The sequence below is a fragment of the Dreissena polymorpha genome, chromosome 6 (assembly GCF_020536995.1).
Source record: "Dreissena polymorpha isolate Duluth1 chromosome 6, UMN_Dpol_1.0, whole genome shotgun sequence".
Classification (NCBI taxonomy): Eukaryota; Metazoa; Mollusca; class Bivalvia; order Myida; family Dreissenidae; genus Dreissena; species Dreissena polymorpha.
In genome coordinates this window covers 34,843,607-34,867,059 of record NC_068360.1, presented here as the reverse complement: position 1 = coordinate 34,867,059, position 23,453 = coordinate 34,843,607, and the positions used below count along the sequence as shown (strand labels likewise).

General features: G+C 35.4%; 1 protein-coding gene and 1 long non-coding RNA gene across 2 annotated transcripts in view; one reads left to right on the top strand and one right to left on the bottom strand.

Moving 5' to 3' along the window:
- LOC127836606 (ras GTPase-activating protein 3-like) overlaps positions 1-19,529 on the top strand; it is a 71,199-nt gene extending 51,670 nt beyond the window's left edge. Inside the window, exons 15-20 of the mRNA XM_052363274.1 lie at positions 262-451; positions 2,344-2,414; positions 3,462-3,551; positions 4,118-4,272; positions 10,726-10,903; positions 11,366-19,529. Coding sequence (XP_052219234.1) covers positions 262-451; positions 2,344-2,414; positions 3,462-3,551; positions 4,118-4,272; positions 10,726-10,903; positions 11,366-11,429 — 748 coding nt within the window. The 3' untranslated portion in view covers positions 11,430-19,529. The remainder of the gene's footprint in view (positions 1-261; positions 452-2,343; positions 2,415-3,461; positions 3,552-4,117; positions 4,273-10,725; positions 10,904-11,365) is intronic.
- Positions 19,530-20,102: 573 nt separating this feature from the next.
- LOC127836609 (uncharacterized) lies at positions 20,103-23,452 on the bottom strand. Its single transcript, XR_008028843.1, has 2 exons — positions 22,134-23,452; positions 20,103-21,992 (listed from the first exon to the last, which is right to left on the bottom strand). It is a non-coding gene; the product is annotated as an uncharacterized LOC127836609 (long non-coding RNA).
- Position 23,453: the final 1 nt, after the last annotated feature.

Genomic DNA, 23,453 nt, shown 5'->3' with positions numbered 1-23,453 from the left:
AGTTTATCCATAAACGCAAGGCTTTTGATGAGATTTAGCTGAAATATCATCTATAACTAACTGACCTTTGTATGGAAAATCTTCATTATTTTATCTCTTGTTGTTGCTGGGGTCAAGATGACTCAGACACATTATGGTGCTTTTTGCTATGCCTGTTGTTGCAGCTAGTAGCAGTTTATAAAAAAACACTTAAATCCATGATTCATATTAATTGTAAACTAACATTGAATCACTTTTATTGCACTTTTATTTGTTTGCCAGCACTCTGATCAAGAGGGCGCAAGGTCGCCGTCGGTTCGGCATGAAGAACTTCAAGCAGCGCCACTTCTGCTTGACCACCAAGTCCCTGACCTATGGCAAGGTGGCGGGAGCGATACCTCTGTGCAAGATCCCTGTGGGAGACATCCGGGCGGTGGAGAGACTTGCTGAGCAGTCCTTCAAAATGAAATATGTGAGAAGGGTCTTACATGTGCTTATTGTTATTGTTTAATCCTGCTGTATTTTATCTCAGCCTTTTCAAATCTTTGGAAAAGGTGTTACCCCACTACTTTATCAATAATTGAGGAAGAAATATCTAATCTGCATGTGTACCCCCTTGACCCATGTGAAATAGTACAAAGAAACAGCTGGGACTACACTACAAGTATTTGAAATCCAAATGAAATTGCACTTTGAAACATAACTTGATAATTGATGTTCCACTTTTTATATGCACAGAAGGAATATGTTTATGTCAAGTACATCTAGATGTATAAGATCTTAATTTTTTCGTATTTTCTTGTCTGATATTGATAAAGTTTGGAAAAGACTGAATAATTTTTTTTCCATTTGGTCGGAATATTTTTCTTAAATTGTCCAATTTATAGGTATTTGTCACTATAGGTGTTTGGACACACTATGTCAACCCTTCTCCAATGAGACCAATACAATAATTAAATTAAATGAAGCAGTGCACTTGATCAATGCTCATTCAGCTGATTCAAACTATTGCATATATTGAGTTTAACCCAATAATGCCTAGCATATAGAAAAAAGGCCTTGGTAAACAGCATAGAACCAGATGAGACGCTGCATGATGCTGTGTCTCATCAGGGTCTGCGCTGTTTGCTTAAAGGAATTTCTGTAACAAATACTCTAATTAAAGAAATAAATATACTAGACATCCCTAATTAACCAGGTTTTCCGAAGGAAAAAACTGGTTATTAGATTGGCGAATGCGGGCGGGCTGGCTGGCTGGCTGGCTGGCGGGCTGGCTGGCTGGCGGGCTGGCGGAATAAGCTTGTCCGGGCCATAACTATGTCGTTCATTGTCAGATTTTAAAATCATTTGGCACATTTGTTCACCATCATTGGACGGTGTGTCGCGCGAAATAATTACGTCGATATCTCCAAGGTCAAGGTCACACTTTGAGTTCAAAGGTCAAAAATGGCCATAAATGAGCTTGTCCGAGCCATAACTATGTCGTTCATCGTCAGATTTTAAAATCATTTGGCACATTTGTTCACCATCATTGGACGGTGTGTCGCGCGAAATAATTAAGTTGTTATCTCCAAGGTCAAGGTCACACTTTGAGTTCAAAGGTCAAAAATGGCCATAAATGAGCTTGTCCTGGCCATAACTATGTCATTCATTGTGAGATTTTAAAATCATTTGGCACATTTGTTCACCATCATGGGACGGTGTGTCCCACGAAAGAATCACGTCAATATCTCCAATGTCAAGGTCGCCACGACTAAAAATAGATTTAAAAAAAAAAAAAAAAATTACAAAGGGGGTTAATTTTTTTGGTCATTTCAAAAGTTCAGTTTGAGTTTTCTCCCTTTATCAGATTTTTTATTCACTATGAAAACCTGGTTTTGTGACAATTTTGTCCCTTGTTTTGGAAATAAATTGATCCAATATAGAAGGATGGGAGAGTCCAATAGGCATAAATGGGTTAATGGTCTATTAATGACACAGAGAGGAATTTCCCATGGTGTGGACAGACTTTACTTAAAATTAGTGTTCATTGAGCCTATCAATTGGAAAACTTAGCTTAACCCTTTCAGTGCTGGAACCGAATTTTAAAGGCCTTTGCAAACAGTTTGGATCTGGATCCAAACTGTTTGCTATTCTGATAGTATTCTTTGAAAAAAATCGAAGAAAATGCGAATTTTATAAATTCAGCAGACAACATTTTAGCAGACGACAAATTTCCCAGCATGCAAAGGGTTAATGCATGTCCATAAATGTGTTGTCCCAGACCAGCCTGTGCATGCTAATCAGGGACAAAACTATCTATTTTGCTTAGTGTGGCAGGCAAGTGTAATATAATGTGGTTATGATGACTATGTTTTCTTGTAGATGTTCCAAATTATCCAGCCATCCCGTGCCTTGTATGTGCAAGCCAGCAACTGCATTGAGGAAAAGGAATGGTATAGTTTTAAAGTGATAAGTTGTGAATCTTGTTCTTATGTACATAAACCTACCCCGCTGCCCTTTTGGTATTATATGCAAACTACCTCCTTACTATTGACTGCAATGTTTGCAGTGAATCGACGGGCAATTAGCGAATGGTCGCTAAAAGTTCTGAATGTTTGCAAATATTTGCCATAACGCAATACAGGAGGTTTAAGCTGTAGGAGGATTATTTAACTCAACTGGAAGAATGTAAACACTGTGGATAGAAATTTTATGAATTTGTAAATTTTATTTGTGCCTTAGGAAAAAATAGGTTTAGGGATTGGGTGGATATTCCGACCTGCAGGATAGGGCAAAAAAGATCTTCAATCAAATGAGCCTTGTTCTGAAAAAACTGAGCTTAATGCATGTGCATAAAGTGTCATCCCAGATTAGCCTGTGAAGTGCGCACAGCCTAATCAGGGACGACACTTTCTGCTTTTATGGTATTTTTAAGTTCAAGGAAGTCGCACCTTACCGAAAATCAGTTTAGGTGGAAATTGTCATTCCAGATTATGGGATGACACTTTACGCACATGCATAAAACCCATTTTTCTCAAAACAAGGCTCAAATGGAAATGTTTGTATCCTGTTTCAGTGTAAATTTTCTATTGACCAAAATTACAGAAATTTTGTATTTATTTAGCACCATGCACTTTTCTATGCACTTTTTACAAATTGTATTTTTTTATTTTTTTTAAGAATCACAAAAAATACAAATTAGCCTCGCTCTGTTTAATGCATGTGCCTAAAGTGTGGTCCCAGATTAGCCTGCGCAGTCCACACAGGCTCATCAGGTACGACACTTTCTGCCTTAACTGGATTTTTACTAAGAAGAGACTCTTTAAATGAAAAATATTATAAAAGCAGAAAGTGTCATCCCTGATTAGCCTGTGCAGACTGCACAGGCTAATCTGGAAAGAGACTTTATGCACAAATCTGGAAAGAGACTTTATGCACATGTACTTAATCCCCTTTTTCACAGAGCATGGCTTCAATACATTGTGTGTGTCTATGTCTAGGCTGGATGTGTTGACGAAAGTGTGCTGTGGTAACAGTCAGCGTCTGAACCTCTACCACCCTGCTGCCTTTCTCAATGGACGTTGGCTCTGGTATGTACCATGTACACAATGTAGTGAAAATGGCTCTAGTATGTACCTTGTACACAATGTATGGAGTCACTGGGTTAGGGGGCTCTTGTAAAGAATATAGCAAACATCATAGTTGTATTCACAGTAATTTGATAGCAAATTGCTCTTCAATCAGTTTTACAGTAAAATAAATTGTGTTTGAAAATATAGAAATGCCACTTGTAGCTTAGTTGTATAAACCATGTGACAATAAGAAAAAGAACAATAGTATATTAATAAGTTATGACAAGAACAGTTAAGAATTAATAAACTGCTATGTACATTAAGCTTAACCCATTTATGCCTAGTGGACTCTCCCATCCTTCAAAATTGAATCTATTTATTTCCAAAATTAGGGATGTCTTGTATATTTATTTCTATATTTAAAATATTTCATACAGAAATTCCTTTAAGCAAACAGTGCAGACCCTGATGAGATGCCGCATCATGCGGCGTCTCATCTGGGTCTATGCTGTTTGCCAAGGCCTGTTTTCTAGACGCTAGGCATAAATGTGTTTAATGACCATAGTTATCCCTGTCTTTTCCAGTTGTAACGAGGCAGTCCAGAGCAGCTCCGGATGCACCCCCGTGTCCGGTCCCCAGCCCCCCACCGACGTGACGATAGACATCGACACAGACCGCCAGATGGAGAAGATTCACGCCATCTTCTTTAGCAACATGGAGAAGATGGAGGCAATGCAAGGTATGGGAAATGTGCCGAAAGTAGGGATTAATCTGGGACTTCAGGGAAGTTTGGGAAACTAGGAGTCAAAATGACTCTTTTGAGATGGATTGTTTCTTTGATGTATGTTTGAAATGTATGTTTCATCCAGTATTGTTTAGGCATTTGGTCACTTGTCTTTATTAAAAGAATACTGTAGGTTAACAATCAATTCTTTCCTCTCTTGAGTTTCGTTTTTTGGATGCTGTAAAACTATTCATATTTGTCAGCATGCAATTTTGTGGTTTTTACAAGAGATGATTTTTTGTGAACATGATTATTTGTGGGTTACAGATTTTAACAAATAAATACATATTTGTGTCTTTCATTTTTTATGTCCCCCACTATAGTAGTGGGGGACATATTGTTTTTGCCCTGTCTGTTGGTTGGTCTATTCGTTGGTTGGTTGGTTGGTCTGTTGGTTTGCGCCTACTTTAACATTTGCAATAACTTTTGCAATATTGAAGATAGCAACTTGATATTTGACATGCATATGTATCTCATGGAGCTGCACATTTTGAGTGGTGAAAGGTCAAGGTCATTCTTCAAGGTCAAAGGCCAAATATATGGGTCAAAATCGCTCATTTAATGTACATTTTTGCAGTATTTCAATATGCAAGATAGCAACTTGATATTTGGCATGCATGTGTATCTCATGGAGCTGCTCATTTTGAGTGGTGAAAGGTCAAGGTCATCCTTCAAGGTCAGAGGTCAAAATTATGTGGACATAATCGCTTATTTTATGAGTATTTTTGCAATATTGAAGATAGCAACTTGATATTTAGCATGCATGTGTATCTCATGGAGCTGCACATTTTGAGTGGTGAAAGGTCCAGGTCATCCTTTAAGGTCAGAGGTCAAATATATGTGGCCCAAATGGCTTATTTTATGAATACTTTTGCAATATTGAAGATAGAAACTTGATATTTGGCATGCATGTGTATCTTATGGAGCTGCACATTTTGAGTGGTGAAAGGTCAAGGTCATCCTTCAAGGTCAAATATATGGGTCAAAATTGCTCATGTAATGTCACTTCTGCAATATTGAAGCTAGCAATTTTATATTTGAAATGCATGTGTATCTCATGGAGCTGCACATTTTGAGTAGTGAAGGGTCAAGGTCAAGGTCATCATTCAAGGTCAAACGTCATATAGGGGGACATTGTGTTTCACAAACACATCTTGTTTTCGTTTTGGGAAAAACAAAAATATCAGTCAACCCCCGAAATCTACAAAAATTAATGTCCCATGAATAATAAATTGTTTACACTATTTGAACATAGGGTCAGAATGGGATGTTTTGTTGTACAATAACTTTCCTGGACTAACAATTTGATTTTGCATACATGTTTAATGCTGTGTTCATGGTCATAAGTCTAAATATCCAATTTATGTTACAATATATTTTATGCCCCCAGTAGGGTGGCATATAGCAGTTGAACTGTCCGTCAATATGTCAGTCAGTATGTCAGTCTGTCCGTCCGAAAAAAAAACTTTAACGTTGGCCATAACTTTTGCAATATTGAAGATAGCAACTTGATATTTGGCATGCATGTGTATCTCATGAAGCTGCACATTTTGAGTGGTGGAAGTTCAAGGTCAAGGTCATTCTTCACGGTCAAAGGTCAACAAAAAAATTGATTCAAAGCTGCGTTCTCATGAAGCTGCACATTTTGAGTGGTGGAAGTTCAAGGTCAAGGTCATCCTTCAAGGTCAAAGGTCATTTTTTATATATTTCAAAGCGGCGCAATAAGGGGCATTGTGTTTCTGACGAACACATCTCTTGTTTCTAGTGTTTTTTAAGTTGGTTGATGGACACAGCATCACGCATGATTCTAGAATTAATTGGTTAGATTCAAACATCATTGTCCAGTCTACATGATCCTGCTTCAGTTTAAATCCCTGCTGCTATTTCTTGGACTAAGTTCTTTAATTAGAATATTAAAATTTTGAGTTTCTTAATGTGCTATAAGTTTGCGTCAAAAAAAATATTTCTGTATGAAATATGCCAAATTTATGGTCTTTCAATTTTCAAACATTCAAGTGTTTTGTCTTGATTTAAAGTTTTGCATTATTACGCACCCAGAAGGGGGAACATTGTTTCCAAACTGTCAGTCAATGTATGATTTTGTTTAAAGTGTCTGCATTTTTGGTGTTGGCTCGTCAAATTTTCAGAAAATGTAAATTTTATAAAACATATGTAAAGGTCAATAAACAGCCAAATCCCACATCGCATTTTAGGGTAAAAAGACCCGTAAATGTTGCCCTTTGTTACTTTTTGTCCCCTACCGGTGAAACCGGAGGTGACTTATGGTTTGCGCTTTGTGTGTCAGTCTGTCAGTCTGTCTGTCACACTTTTCTGGATCCTGCGATAACTTAAAAAGTTCTTCATATTTTTTCATGAAACTTGAAACATGGACAGATGGCATTATGGAGATTATGCATGTAAATTCATTTTGTTCCTACATCAAAAATTGTGGTTGCTATGGCAACACAAATTATAAAAAAAAAAATTACTGACAATGGTGGAGTTTAACCGGTAGGGGACCATATTGCTTGGCAATCTCTTGTTATCTTTAAATTGTGTCCAGTGTGAATCTCAAAAACTAAATTTAGAGTTATTAATCTATGTTATTTTTTTACTTTTTTTTTTTTAAATAATGAGTTAACACGATGACTGACAGTCTGTCCCCCAACACTTATTTATGTGTCCATTTGCTTTTGTGGGTCGTTGTGGACACATTTACTGTTTTTAAGTATTTAAATGTTTTGGGATTCTTCTACACATTTTATAATTTAAAACTAAAATCATCTTAACTTATTAATAGCAGTTTTTTAATGTGGTGTTTGTTTTTGAAATTCATCTGAATGAAATTGTTTGCTTTTTGTATCTGAAAGAAGTTGCAGGTATGTCTATTCCATATATAACTTTCATTTATTATAACAATTTTTGTTTTAGTTAGCTATCACACTTTTTTATGCACATTTATGTTGTAAGCTCTACTATTCACTGAAAAGTCAGAGCCGTTCTACTCATGGTCACCCAAACGTCGTTGTTGGCCCCTGCATGTGCCTAATAAAGTGCAGCATTTCAATATTATTGTTTCTATAACAACATTTTAGTAGGATTATGAACACGTTTGTGGTTGTAAAAGTCTGGTAAAGGTTTGTGTTAAGATGAAAGGTAGGCATGGGTTTACTTGCAAGAAGTACACATCTCTGTTAATACTGGCACTACAAATATTCAATGTAACCTTCTCATATGTTTTTGGGATCATTACATCATGTAAGATCATAGACCAAGGCCCGTAACTCTGTCTGCAATTAAGCATAACTATGCTATTTATGTTGATATGATTGTACACCTGAAACTTTCAATTTCTTTTGATTGATCAAATGGATCCTGCTGAAACTTTAATAGTTGAATGACGCTTATTTGTTAATGACCATAAAGAAAGGAAGTTTAAGTGCTGCAAATTTGGGAGAATTATGGCCCTTTGTCTGTTTTTCTACTTTTAAACATATAGTTCCATTTTTTTTACCTCTTTTAAAACTAGTTGGCAAATCTTGCTAAAACTTTCACAGTTTATTATGACCTCTTGGTGTATATGATTGAAAATCAAGTATTTTTACTGCATTCAGTTTTGGCTGAATAATGGCTCTTTGTCTTTTTACCCACTGTAGAATATATAGTTGAATTGTTTGTGTGCAATCATGTGTTGTGGGTGGGGAATAAGCGTCTGTATCAAATTTTAATGTACTGAAAATTTGAGTAAATGTTTACTTGCAGAAACTCCTTGAGATAACATGTTGACCTAGCATTGGGTTACATTTGGGGCCAGTTGGGTCAAGGTCCCTGTTGATAGCAATATATAAGTTGGCATGTAATAACTTAAGTTAGGATTAAGTTATTATGCTGAAATTGTGGGTAGGTTTCAGGTTTATCAAGGGAGGGATTTCAATCAAGGCTAGTGGGCTCAATGTCACTTTTACTAAAAATAGTTTCCCTTCAATAACTTGAGTTTTGATGAAGGTATTTGTCTGTTATTTTGTGTGTAGGTACATTATCGTACATGCAGACCTATGTTTGTAGTAAGAGGGATCAAGGACACTGTTACCAATATAAGATAAAAAACAAACTGTTTCCACTCAATAAATTGAGTCCGTATGCAGGTTTCATACTGTAATTATGTTTCTATGTAGCTTACATGACCACCCAGGCTTGGATTTCATCTGGGGCTAGCTGGGTCAAGGTCACTGTTACTAAGATTACACATGCCGATGAACAGTTTCTGCGCAATAACATTAGTCTGGAAAGAGGTTTTGTGTTTCTGTGGAAGTAGCTTATATGCAGACCTTTTAAAGTTAACTAAATTCAGCTAAATTAATTGGTAAACATTTAACAAATCTCATTTCCTGGCATCATCACATTTCTTGTTTTAATTTTAGCCGTTCTCTGTGAAAATGGGTTTTAATTCATGTGCATAAAGTGTTGTCCTAGATTATACTGTTTAGTCCGCACAGGCTAATCAGGGATGACACTTTTGCCCTAACTAGATTTTTGCAAAGAAGAGACTTTCTGTAAATAAAAAATATCATAAAAGTGGAAAGTATGGTCCCTGATTAGCCTGTGTGGACTGCACAGGCTGATCTGGGACGACACTTTGCGCACATGAATTAAAGACCGTTTTCACAGAGCCCCATTTATAAATGTTAACCCTTTCAGTGCGGGATCCGGATTTTGAAGGCCTTTGCAAACAGTTTGGATCCTGATGAGACGCCACAGAACGTGGCGTCTCATCAGGATCCAAACTGTTTGCTAGTCTGATAGTATTCTTTGAAAAAAATCGAAGAAAATGCTAATTTTAGAACTTCAGCAGACGACAATTTAGCAGACGACAAATTTCCCAGCATGCAAAGGGTTAATCTGCTTGTTTGGTATACTTTATAGCTACAACAGATATTCAACTTGGAACATGTCTTTGTGGTCATTATATTAGTCAGGTGACTGACACAACATGTACATTATGCTAACAAAGTGGAAGAATAGTTGAGCATGCTGTCTTGGGGCAATTCTTGTCATTTCATGGAGTAAGCCAATAGTTCTTGTGTGCATTAGCTGAAGGTGTAATAAGTTTATGTTCATGCGGTGTCTTTTGACTTATTATGGTTTGAACTATTTATAACCTGTTTTATTGTTCAGTTTTCAAGTGAGCATTTGCATGAACAATATCTAGTCAAATTAGGGAAGTCTTTTTGGAGTTGTGGTTTGTAAGAAGAAATTTGTAATAAGTTTTTTTATTTTTATATTTATATTTTAGCTCACAAAAGCACAAAGGGCTCATAGTGAGCTATTGTGAGCACCTTATGTTTGATTAACCCTTAACCACTTAGATTCATATTTTTACGCATTTGTAGTCCCTTAGAAAGTTATATTTAATTAACGACCTTTCTTACTAGATTCAAGTTTTAAAAGCTTCATTTCCAACCCTAAGATACTGATGAGCAGCAAACAGCATAAAACCTGAACAGACTGAGAGTTACTCGCAGGCTGTTCTGGTTTTATGTTGATTGCACAAACATATTTCCACTTTGCTTTTGAGTGGGAAAGGTTTAATGCGTGTGGTGTTGCGTCAGCTTTTAGCTGGTTATCACACTGGAGGCCACATTATTTAATCAAATCTCAGATTGTTCAACTTGACAATATCTAGGCTGAGTTTGAATCTGGGTCGGGTATATGTTAAAGCAAGGTCACCAGGTCAAATCTTAGGAAAACCTCATGATTACTCAAAAGGCCACTTTTTTACTTACTCTTGGTGAAACTTGGTGAGAATGTGTATTTTTATCAATATATAGGCCGAGTTTGAATATTTGTTATTTGCATTCAAAAACTAGGTCAATATTACAAATCTTTAAAAAAAACAACTTGCTGTCACATCAGTGGCAACATGTATGACTCAATCATGATAAGATGGTCAAAATGTTTATCTTGTATTCTTTGCAATATGTTGACCCAATTTAATGTAGGTCACATGCTTCGAAAGAATAAGTCACTTGGTCAAAACTAAAAAAAAGCTTGTTTCCACTATAGAGTTCATGACATAATACATTTTATTGTTCAATCTTTATAGAACTTGGTCAAAATTTTATATTTGCAATATCTAGTCAAAGTTTGATTCAGAGACATGTTTGTTTATAAACAATGTCTTGAGGTTAAATCTTAACTGTGAAGCTCTGAAATTCAAATTGTTTATTGTGACATTATCTAGGTCAAAATTGACACAAACAAGATAACCAGGTCAAACCTTGGAAAAAATTGTTACCACTTTAGAGGCAACATTTATAACTCAATCTCGATTTATGTATCTATATGGGAGAGGGTTAACCTTTTAAGAATCTTTTGGAGTACTGTAATCTTACAATCGCTTATTGTCAGACGCCTGTGGTGCCCTGGAGGTCTACACGGGGGGCAAGTTCTGCGTTCCCATGGAGATTGAGGACAGCAAATCATGCTTCGAGATGATCAATGAGATACTGCGCTGCGTGATAGGGCTGGAGCAGGCGCATATACAGTATCGGAAACACGCACAGAAGGAACATGTACAGGGATCCTTGTGAGTAGTCTACAGCAAACTAGCTTGGTGCTGCAATCTTTATTCTCCCTATTGGGTCCCCTCTATTGTACCCAGGTCTTAGTGTTCAAAATTGTGAAAATTTGTGTGCAAGTCCATGTAAGTGTTAGAAATCAAAAGCAATAAAAAGTAATATATGGTTATAGAATTCTTGTATGAACTCTTTCCCACTTAGATACCTATTTTGACACATTGGTAGTCCCTTAGAAAGCTTTTTTTTTTTTATTGAAACACCTTTCTTACTTAATTCAAGTTTTAAAGGCTTCATTTCCTACACGTTGATACTGAAGTGCAGCTAACAGCATAAACCTGGACAGACTGCAAGTTACTCGCAGGCTGTTCTGGTTTTATGCTGTTTGCATATAGCCATTTTAACTTTGCTTCTGAGTGGGAAATGGTTATGTAATAAATGTAGGTCAGTAGGGTAGTTGTGTTTCCTTTCAGTGAAAGCCCAATTGGTGATGACAGTGTTCTGTCTCAGATGTCAGAGGGGGGCACAAAATTGTAACCATGACAACAGAAAAGCCTGGGATACCAAAATGAGCTGTGCGTTTCATCACTTATGTATTCACCTTCATTATTATGTACTTCATTGAAACTGCCATTGGTTTACCTCAGTGTAGCACATTATTATTTACATGTTTAGATGCTTATATTGTTTATTTTTAATAAATTTTTATTGAAAAATAATTTTCAGGTTCCTTGTGTGTAGTAGTGAAATCCAATCAGTTGAAATTTAATATTTTGCTTTCTGATCATTTCATACAAATCATGATTTAACTTTGAATCATATTTTTTAATTTTTAAAGTCATTTTGTCAAGACATCGAGACATACAATGTTTGTCAAAATATATCAGAAACATTACAAATTTGATAGGTGAATGAAGTATACATACATATAAGTGGTACTCAGAATAATTATTTTATTCCTTTAATTTTAATTTATAATTTTATCTACAGGCAAGTGCTTTTCGATACATTTTTGTCTGAATGGGTGGTTATATAAGTACAATTATGTAACTTGCTATGTGTTACATTTTGATTCATGGAATATCATTCGTTTTTAACTTTTATTTTAATTAAATATTTTGTTGCCATTAAGATAGTAAATTACAGTTATATGTTTCTTAATGTTATAGTACAATGTATAATGATTGGGTTGCATGTATTTTGGTAACTTTTCTAAGCCTGTTTTTCCTAACATGTTGCACCATTTTTTAACTGTAAGCATCAGGAAAAGTATTCATTAAAAGTTGTGTATGCTGAGTGCATACTGCTGCTAAAAAGGATCGTGCAATGATAATCATTTATCACAGAGTGTAAAAGACTCATCAACATAAAAAAATGAAATCCATTATTATGAGCCACGCTCAATGAAAAGGGGGTTTAACCCTTTGCATGCTGGGAAATTTGTCGTCTGCTAAAATGTTGTCTGCTGAATTTCTAAAATTAGCATTTTGTTCTATTTTTTTCAAAGAATACTATCAGAATAGCAAACAGTTTGGATCCTGATGAGACACCATGTTCTGTGGCGTCTCATCTGGATCCAAACTGTTTGCAAAGGCCTTTAAAATTTGGTACCCGCACTGAAAGGGTTAATACAGTGTCGTCCCAGATTAGCATCTGTGGTCAGCACAGGTTAATCAGGGAACACTTTCTGCCAAAACTGGATTTTTGCTAAAAAAATACTTTTTTTAAACAAAAAATATCCTAAAAGCGGAAAGTGTCGTCCCTGATTAGCCTAACTGCACAGGCTAATATGAGAAGACACTTTACGCACATGCATGAAACCCCCTCTTCACAGAGCACGGTTCTAATGTTGTCATGATTATAGGGCAATGTAGTTTAACATAGGGCAATTATAGGAATAGGTCATGGTGGAATGTTTGGGTGGGGATAACTTGTTGCTTTGTTAATATATTGTTATCTTGGGAGGGAGGTAAAACCTATTTTGACGCATTATGTATTCCGTTAGAAACTTAAATTTATTTAAAAACCTTTCTTACTTGATTCAAGATTAAAAGGCTTCATTTCCAACTAGAAGATACTGATGAGCAGCAAACAGCATAAAACCTGAACAGACTGCAATTTACTTGCTGGCTGTTCTGGTTTTGTGCAGTTTGCTCATAGCCATTTTCACTTTGCTTCTGAGTGGGAGAGGGTTATCCCTTTGCATGCTGGGAAATTTGTCGTCTGCTAAAATGTTGTCTGCTAAATTTCTAAAATTAGCATTTTCTTCGATTTTTTTTCAAAGAATACTATCAGAATAGCAGACAGTTTGGATCCTGATGAGACGCCACGTTCTGTGGCGTCTCATCTGGATCCAAACTGTTTGCACAGGCCTTCAAAATTCGGTTCCCGCACTGAAAATGTTAAAGGAATGGTTGGTAGAGAAGGAAGATGTTTGTTTAACTTTCAACTGAGACAGAATGTTCGTACGAAACAGACTACATGTATATAACAAAAAGCAGACAAACCAAATCAAAAGAATGACAATAAATTACTAGATGCATTGTCTACCATACTTGACATGTTTAAAGCAGGATAAAAAATTAAGTGTATGTTTTAGTCATCGAAAATAAGTGCTTGTCTTTGAAATGAGGTGATTTTTTGGAGAAAAAACAGGCTTCAGTTGTGTAATTAATGGTGGATGGAAGATTTTAAAAAGGGTGAGCATTTCAAGGAAAGTTAAAATAGAATTTGATGGTTATAAGTTTGAAACAGACTTTAAGAAAGAGATATTTATAGGCGATCTTTTTTTTCTTTACTTACGCATATTGGTTAGTCATAGTAGTGCTTTGTTGTTATTTCTTCTGATGTGCTTCTGCTTGCATTATTTCATTAGTTGAGCCATGATGGCTTATGGCTTATCAGTCGTGATGGATATTATACACATAGTTTCTTTGCCTCATTTAGTTGTAATTGTGTACAAACATGTCACAAGTAGGTGAATGTGCTTTTTTGTCAAAAATGTTCAATATTTTGGTGCTTGTTCACAAATATTTGGATTGCCAAAGTCAGATTGTGTAATAAGAAGAACTTTTTATGTTGTATTTTAAGCATGAAGAGCTGAAGATGAGCAAGTATGATCACTCTGTATCTGGCATCCTTTATCATGAACATTGCAGTGATTGTCTACATCATCAAATATTAGCTTGTTACTACTCTAGAGGCCATATTTTTGTCTAATCTTGATTAAATTTTGTCACAATGTTTATCTTGATAATATCTAAGCTGAGCTGAATCCAGATCATATGCGTCCAAAAACTAGGTCACTAGGTCAAAGCTTAGAAAAACTTTGTTATTGGCAGAGGCCAAATTTATGACGTAATCTTGATTACACATGGTCAGAATGTTTATCTAGGTAAAGTTCATATGGGTCCACGTACCAAAAACTAGATCACCATGTCGAAAAACCTTGTTACCACTCTAGAGGCCACATTAATGATAAAATCTTGATAAAACATGGTCTATCTTATAATAAACCTTGCTATCACCCTAAGGACCACATTTAAAACATGATCTTGATAAACTGTGGTCAGGATGTTTATCTTAACATTATCTAGGCTAAGTTTAAATATGTGTCACATGCATTGAATGATAAGGTCTCCAGGTCAAAACATTTATGACTTGATATTGATGAAAATTGGTCAGAATGTTTATCTTGGCCAAATTAGGTCGTCTTTGAGCCCCGAGTCATGTGCAGTGTGGTAATAACACTACTGGTTAAGTCGTCAACAATTGGTGGCCATGAACTCAGGTGAACGCTTATGAGCCATTGTGTCATTATGGTTAAACGAGTTCAGACACTTGTTTAATTTTCAATACAGTTCACAATTATGTATTATTGTTGTTATTACAAAAATAATAAGTGCTAAAATGTATCTTTTTAACTTCTTAATCCGTACAACATTTTCATGGTTGATCGCTATGAAGTTCAAAGAAATATAGCTGTTGAAGATTTATTAAAACATGATTAACACGCCATTTGCCCCATCAAAATAAAAGCAAATGTTTACAATATCTTTAAGAATGGTTGCCTTTAAAAAATTTTTTTAATCAAAACTTGCAACCTGAATCATTTCATCAGTTGCATTATGTTTTATTGTTATGTGCAATTTAAATATTGTTTATACCCTTGTGTTCCCCAGTTATACGTCTGTTTTTAGTGAGATTGTATTTTGACATTATCCCTGTACTCTTTCTAGTCATTCCTGAGGTCATGTTGTTATGTCAGGTTCATGTTTAATGTTGGATACTACGCTGTTATATGGTGCTGTTTTGTATGTATTTTAAAAGTGCAAAAAAATATCAGCAATCATTTGTACAATTGTTACATATTACCTCAAGTGTTGTTATTCCCCGGCTTTGATTGAACTGTAGGCATATTAGGATGTACTTTCTATCAGATATTCTGTCCTTCCTTGCAATGTTATACCTCGACAATATTGATCTGGTACTCTATTAGAAAAAACAAACTTACACTGCATGGATTGTTTTCTATATTTGCATTCTGTTTTGTTTTTGAATAAGTTGAGTGAGGCCATTATAGTAAACTAGAACCGAGTGAAGGATGCTTCAACGGATTTAAATTGCTTCTAAGATTGAAACTTATTCGTTCGTGTAAATGTAGTTTTATTTTTTCATGCATAAAGGTCAGTGCCATATTACTATTGCCAAGCTTAAACTATTAATAGATTTAATAGTTTAATCTGGAGACATTTGAATAAGGCTGTCTAACTTTACAGGGATCATCAGTGCTTAAAGCATGTTTCTTTGTATTTTAAGTTTAATAGTACATGTAAATTCACAGATATGCTCATGTTTAGTAATCATATTCAAGTAGCATTTTTCATTAGATTGTTCACGATCTTGTAAACAGAGTTCAACTCTTCTTAGAAGAATTAATTTTAACTTTATAAGTAAGCATTTCAATAGTGTGGACCCTTAAAAAGTTAAATATAATTTAAGACTTTTCTTACTATATTCAAGTTTTAAAGGCTGTTTTTCCAACCCTAAGTTACTGATGAGCAGCAAACAGCATAAAAGTTACTTGAAGGCTGTTCTGGTTTTATGCTGCTTGCGCATAGCCATTTTCACTTTGCTCTGAGTGGGAAGGGTTAATATAATGGCACCTTATGTTTGACATTAATTATTGATATTCATGATTGTACTTATCTTTTTTTCAGCTATAGAATGGACATTTTTATGTATCTTATTTTATCACTTTAAAATGTTTCTTGTAATTATGCATACTTATGTTCTTTGCTTTCAACAGTTAGCTTCTAGATGCCTTCTAAAGATAAGTACCCGGTAGCATAAGTAGAATGTCGCCCAATAGGAAATTGTACATATGTTTTATACTAAGATTTTTTTTTAAATCATAGGAAGGTTGGTAGTAACGACAGTATATATGTATGATTTTTAGATGAAAGAATATAGTTTATGTAAGATTTCTATCTTTAATCCATATTTTAAATAGTAAGTTGTAGTGTTTTTATAGATTTAGTTTGTAACACTGTGTTTTGAATAAAAGCTTCCAACATTCCTGTTCTCGAAGTTGCTGTACCAATGTAGGGGCTTTAACAGTAAATTAGATGTAACTTCGTAATTCTATTTTTTTCATGTCAGAATCTTTTTTGCTGAAAAATGTGAAGGCTAGTTATTGTTGGTATTTGTCTCTAGATTTAGATATTCCATTCACCAAGTAACTTGAGCCATATTTATTTTATTCTCCATCATAAGTGGTCTTTTGTATTGAGAGAATTGGACCTGATGTTTGTGAAATTTATACGCAATTTGTTTTATCATCAGAGCCCATGTTTGCTAAAATTATCTGTACTAGTACTAGGATATCAATGTAGGTTATTGAATATATTAATATGTGTAGTGCTCTGTGAAAAAGGGGGGTTTGATGCATGTGCGTACAATGTTGTTACAGATTACCCTGTGCAGTCTGCACAGGCTAGTCAGGGACGACACTCTCCGCTTAAATTAGATTTTTGCAAGGAAGAGACTCATTAAATGAAAAATATCATAAAAGCGGAAAGCTTCTTCCCAGATACGACACTCTACGCAAATGCATTAAACCCATTGTTCAAGGCCCATATGTATTTATACCTTGGATCACAGCTTTTCATGATGAAATATGATATGTGAACAACTTTAACCGATTTGATTCATTTTAAGTCCTATATACTGGCCATTGACATTTGTCCACTCCTACTTTATAGGGGCTTGTCAACTGTGTATACAGTATCAAATTTTGAATTGTATTTTATTGTTTAAAGTATGTATAAAGAGATAGCATAATAGCATAATTCATGAACATGTACTTCATTTTTATAAAAAACAGTTTATAGCGTTTTTAGCTCACCTGAGCTCAGGTGAGCTTTTCTAACCGGTCTTTGTCCGTCGTATGTCCGTCCGTCCGTAAACATTTCCTTGTAAACATTCTAGAGGCCACATTTCTTGTCCCATCTTCATGAAACTTAGTCAAAAGCTTTGCCCCAATAAAATCTCGACCGAGATCGAAACTGGGTCATGCCGGGTCAAAAACTAGGTCACTAGGTAAAAAAAAGAAAAACCTTGTAAACACTGTAGAAGTCACATTTGATGCCCAATCTTCATGTAACTTTGTCAAAATGTTTGCCTTAATGATATGTTGGTCGAGTTCAAAAGTGGTTCCAGTCCGTTGAAAAACATGGCCGCCAGTGGGCGGGGCAGTTTTCCTTATTTGGCTATAGAGAAACCTTGTAAACACTCTGGAAGTCACAATTTTTGCCCAATCATCATGAAAGTTGGTCAAAACATTGGTTTTATTGATATCTCGGACGGGTTCGAAAATGGTCCAGATCGGTGAAAAAACATGGCCGACAGTCGGCGGGGCATTTTTCTATATATGTATATAGTGAAAACATGTGAACACTCTAGAAGTCACATTTTTGGCCCAATATTCATGAAATTTGGTCAGAACATTTGTTTCCTTGATATGAGAGTTGAGATCGAAAATGGTTCTGGTCAGTTAAAAAACACGTCTGCCGGCCGGGGGGGGCAGTTTTCCTTATTTGGCTATAGAGAAACCTTGTTAACACTCTAGAAGTCACAATTGTTGCCCAATCATCATGAAAATTGGTCAAAACATTGGTTTTATTGATATCTCGGACGAGTTCGAAAGTTGTCCAGATCGGTGAAAAAACATGGCCGCCAGTGGGCGGGGCATGTTTCTCTATATGTATAAAGTGAAAACATCTGAACAATCTAGAAGTCACATTTTTGGCCCAATTTTCATGAAATTTGGTCAGAACATTTGTTTCCTTGATATGAGTTGAGTTTGAAAATGGTTCCGGTCAGTTGAATAACATGGCTGCCAGGGGGGAGGACAGTTTTCCTTATTTGGCTATAGAGAAACCTTGTAAACACTCTAGAAGTCACAATTTTTGCCCAATCATCATGAAAGTTGGTCAAACCATTGGTTTTAATGATATCTCAGACGAGTTCGAAAATGGTCCAGATAGATGAAAAAACATGGCCGCCAGTGGGCGGGGCATTTTTCTCTATATGTATAGCGTGAAAACATGTGAACACTCTAGAAGTCACATTTTTGGCCCAATTTTCATGAAATTTGGTCAGAACATTTGTTTCTTTGATATGAGAGTTGAGTTCGAAAATGGTTCCGGTCAGTTGAATAACATGGCTGCCGGGCGGGGGGGGGGGGGGGGGGGGCAGTTTTCTTATATTTATATAGTAAAAAAAGCTTGTGAACACTCTAGAAATCACATTTTTTGCCCAATCATCATGAAACTTCGTACAAAGATTGGTTTTATATATATCACATAATTAATGCCCTTAGATTGTCCAAATTTTCATTATATTATACAAAATCCTTGTAAACACTCTAGAGGTCACAATTTTGTTTCAGATTTTATGAATCTTTGTCATAATATTTATTTTTGTAAGCAAAGTTTGATGTTTGGTAAGGAGGGTCAACTCAAAATATAAGTCACCTGGTCAAATCTTACAAAAACACTCCATATGCTAGAGTTTTGGTTCAATAATGATGAAACTTGCCCAGGATGTTTGTCTGGACAATATCTAGTTTGACGTTTGGTATTGATTAAATGAACCGACTCCTCTCAGGTGAGCGAACTAGGGCCATGTTGGCCCTATTGTTTAGCATTATCATAATTATGATGTCACTGTACACTTTTCATGTTTATTATAGAGAAATAATATCAGTATTAGCACTAGAAAGAATTGTATAAGAAGCTTCAGAAGTTTGAATCATGAACAAACCATTTAAATAAAAAGATATATAAATATAGCATATTGTATATCAAATCATATGAAAAAGACACGCATGTAATTATTTTGTATTATTTATAATTTCAAGTTACGGTTCAAGGTCTATTTTCCCAAAAATAAAATTATTGGTGTTTGAATTACAAGTCCTTAAAGTATTCCTGTTAAACCATTTCCATAAATGTGAACCCTGTGTATTTGTTCCCATGGTGATATTCCACGATATTGTTGATTTAATTGTTTCTTCTAGAATTGTGATGAGCATGTTGAACAAATAAATATAGTGTTGAATAAAATTCAATGTAACATTTGTTTGTTTGTTTTTTACCACAGAAGTCTGCAAGATTGATGGAGAATTTTGTACATGCTTATCAGGGACAACATGTTGTGCCCACACTAGATTTTCATTTACATGTAGAAACCTCCTTTAAACTTAACATATAATAAACGTAGAAAGGGTCATCGCTGGTAAGTCTGCAGGGACTGCACAGGCCTATATGTAATGACACTTTACTCACATGCATTAAGCCTAGTAATCCCAGAATGAGGCCCATGTGCCTCTAACACTTACACATTTCTACCTGTACTGTGACAACTGAATATATAACAGCTATCTTAACCCTTTATCACATGATATGTATTTTGAAGCCTTTGTAGTCCCTAAGAAAGTTAAATTTAATTAAAGACCTTTCTTATTATATATAAGTTTTAAAGCTTTCCATCCCTTAGATACTGATGAGCAGCAAACAGCATAGAACCTGAACAGATTGTGAGTTACTCGCAGGCTGTTCTGGTTTTATGCTGTTTGCACAAAGCCATTTTAACTTTGCTTCTGTGTGGGAAAGGGTTTAAATATACTCTGACATACATTGTAGTAAGTATGATAACTCTGTTTAATAGAAATTTACATGTTATGTGGAATAAATTATGAAAACAATGTTCATCCACGGAGGCAAATAATACAGTCAATAATACATTTAACAAGCATATACAATTTTATAATTTAATATTAAACAGAATACATGCCAGTGCTGCACTTGTAGATGTTGAATTCCACTCCTTCTTAAGTTAAATACATTTACTGCAACATTTTTAAAAGAAATAATCATTAATAAGATTTAATAACGAATAGTATAGTCAACTTTAATCTATAATGTTAAATGCATACAGAAATAAATATTGCATGTTGAAGATGTCTATATCCTGTGCACCATTAAAGAGACTTGTTCACAGATTTTCTTTTTTTATAAATATTTAGGGTATATGTATTGACTTGCAAATATAGAATATCTCTGTATGGAATGATCTCAAATGTTTACAAAAGCTAGAAAAACAAGATGCGTTTGTGAAACACAATGTCCCCCTATATGACGTTTGACCTTGAAGGATGACCTTGACCCTTCACCACTCAAAATGTGCAGCTCCACGAGATACACATGCATTTCAAATATAAAATTGCTAGCTTCAATATTGCAGAAGTGACATTACATGAGCAACTTTGACCCATATATTTGACCTTGAAGGATAACCTTGACCTTTCACCACTCAAAATGTGCAGCTCCATGAGATACACATGCATGCCAGTATCAAGTTGCTATCTTCAATATTGCAAAAGTATTAATAAAATAAGCGATTTGGGCCACATATATTTGACCTTTGACCTTGAAGAATGACCTTGACCTTTCACCACTAAAAATGTGCAGCTCCATGAGATACACATGCATGCCAAATATCAAGTTGCTATCTTCAATATTGCAAAAGTACTCATAAAATGAGCGATTGTGGCCACATATATTTGACCTCTGACCTTGAAGGATGACCTTGACCTTTCACCACTCAAAATGTGCAGCTCCATGAGATACACATGCATGCCAAATATCAAGTTGCTATCTTGAATATTGAAATACTGCAAAAGTGTACATTAAATTAGCGATTTTGACCCATATATTTAACCTTTGACCTTGAAGGATGACCTTGACCTTGAGCTTTCACCACTCAAAATGTGCAGCTCCATGAGATACATATGCATGCCAAATATCAAGTTGCTATCTTCAATATTGCAAAAGTTATTGCAAATGTTTAAGTTGGCGCAAACAGACCAACAGACAGACCAACCAACCAACCAACCAACAGACAGGGCAAAAACAATATGTCCCCCACTACTATAGTGGGGGACATAAAAAGTTGAATTATTACTAGAAATGAGTGACACTTGACCCCCACAACACACATTTGGACATCTGGCTTTAACTTCACCATTTTGACCTGCGGTATTATCAGGGTACTATAAATTCTATGTTAACAAGAGTTTCATGGACGGAGAAATATGCCCCCCCCCAAACAGGGCATTGACCTAGTGACCCCAATTTCAATAGGGGTCATCTACTGTCCAAGGCGAATGCACATGTGAATTATCATGCCAATCGGTCAATTTGTTGACGGATGAATGATCGGAAACGATTTTCACACTTATTGTGACAGTGACCTTGGTCTTTGACCTAGTGACCCAAATTTAAAAGAGGTCGTCTACTGTCCAATGCCAATGGGCATGGGAAGTATCAAGTCAATTGGTCAATTGGTTGACAAGTTATTGGTCAGAAACTATTTTGACACTTTTTCAGACAGTGACATGGACCTTTGGCCTAGTGACCCCAGTTTCTGTAGGGGTCATTAACTGTCCAAGGCCAATGCACATGTGAAGTATCACGCCAATCTGTCAATTGGTTGACAAGTTATTGAACATAAACGATTAGACACTTGACCTTTGAGCTAGTGACCCCAATTTCAATAGGGGTTATCTACTGTCCAAGGCCAATGCATTTGTGAAGTATCAAGACAATTGGTCAATTGACAAGTTATTGATCAGAAACGATTTTCATGCTTATTGAGACAGTGACCTTGACCTTTGACCTAGTGACCCCAATTTCAATAGGGGTCATCTACTGTCCAAGGCCAATGCACATGTGAAGTACCAAGCCAATCAGTCAATTCCTTGAAGAGTTTTTAATCGGAAACGATTTTCACACTTATGGTGACAGTGACCTTGACCTAGTGACCCCAATTTTAATAGGGGTCATCTACTGTCCAAGACCAATGCACATGTGAAGTTAGTATCAAGCCAATTGGTCAATTCGTTGACGAGTTATTGATCGGAAATGATTTTCACACTTATTGTTACAGTGACCTTGACCTTTGACCTAGTGACCCTAATTTCAGTACGGTTCATCTACTGTCCAAGGCAAATGCACGTGTGAAGTTTCAATCCAATCGGTCAATCCATTGACAAGTTATTTATCGGAAACAAACTGGTCTACCGACAAACCGACAGAGAGACAAACAGACATCCAGCAAAACAATATACCCCCTCTTCTTTTAAGGAGGGGATAATAAAAGACATTTTTTCCAAAGTATTGATAAAACATCTTAATACAGAAAGTGTAACACTTTATTATTTTGCTAATTATGATGTTTATCTATAAATATAGAAACCACAATTATTATTATGTTACTCTGTCAGGAGTGTTATAAACTTATGTATGTATTTATTGACCATTGTTTTGAAAATCATCATAAAGCAAAACACAATTTAAAGCTCTTGATTTTTATAACATGCAATTATTTGTGCTATGCATCATAAAGCTTGAATGTTTGAATTATTATTTATTGATTAAATCATTGTTATATTATTGAATCAAATGCACAGTATACATTTTGAGTACACAACATGACTGGGAAGCATAATTACGAATGTTCATGTACTAACATCATAAAGAACCCTGAATACCCTATTGTTTCAAACAGGCTTCAACCAATGCCCAAATCACATAAGCAGCCATGAGTACAGCGAGGTTAAAACTTGTAAGTGGTAAAACCCTGATCATATAGCACACTGCATTATGCATAGAAAGAGTTGTCTCTGTTTTAGGTTGATACCTAGAGAACATCTTGAAACCGATTACACATTATTCCTCAATAACAAAATACGATGTATTTATTTTCTTAACATTTGGACATTTGCTATTTACTTATTATAGGTCTCCACACACATGTTTAATTCAAATAATACATACATGAATAAATATCAAGCAAAAATTTAGAAAAAGTTGCAAAAACCACAACATTTTTCGACAAGATATTGACATTGTATAAAATTTCAAACATCTTGAAGTCTTATGCAGCTTAAATGGCTTTCCTCCACATAAATAACATGAAATTATATCATGAATCCAT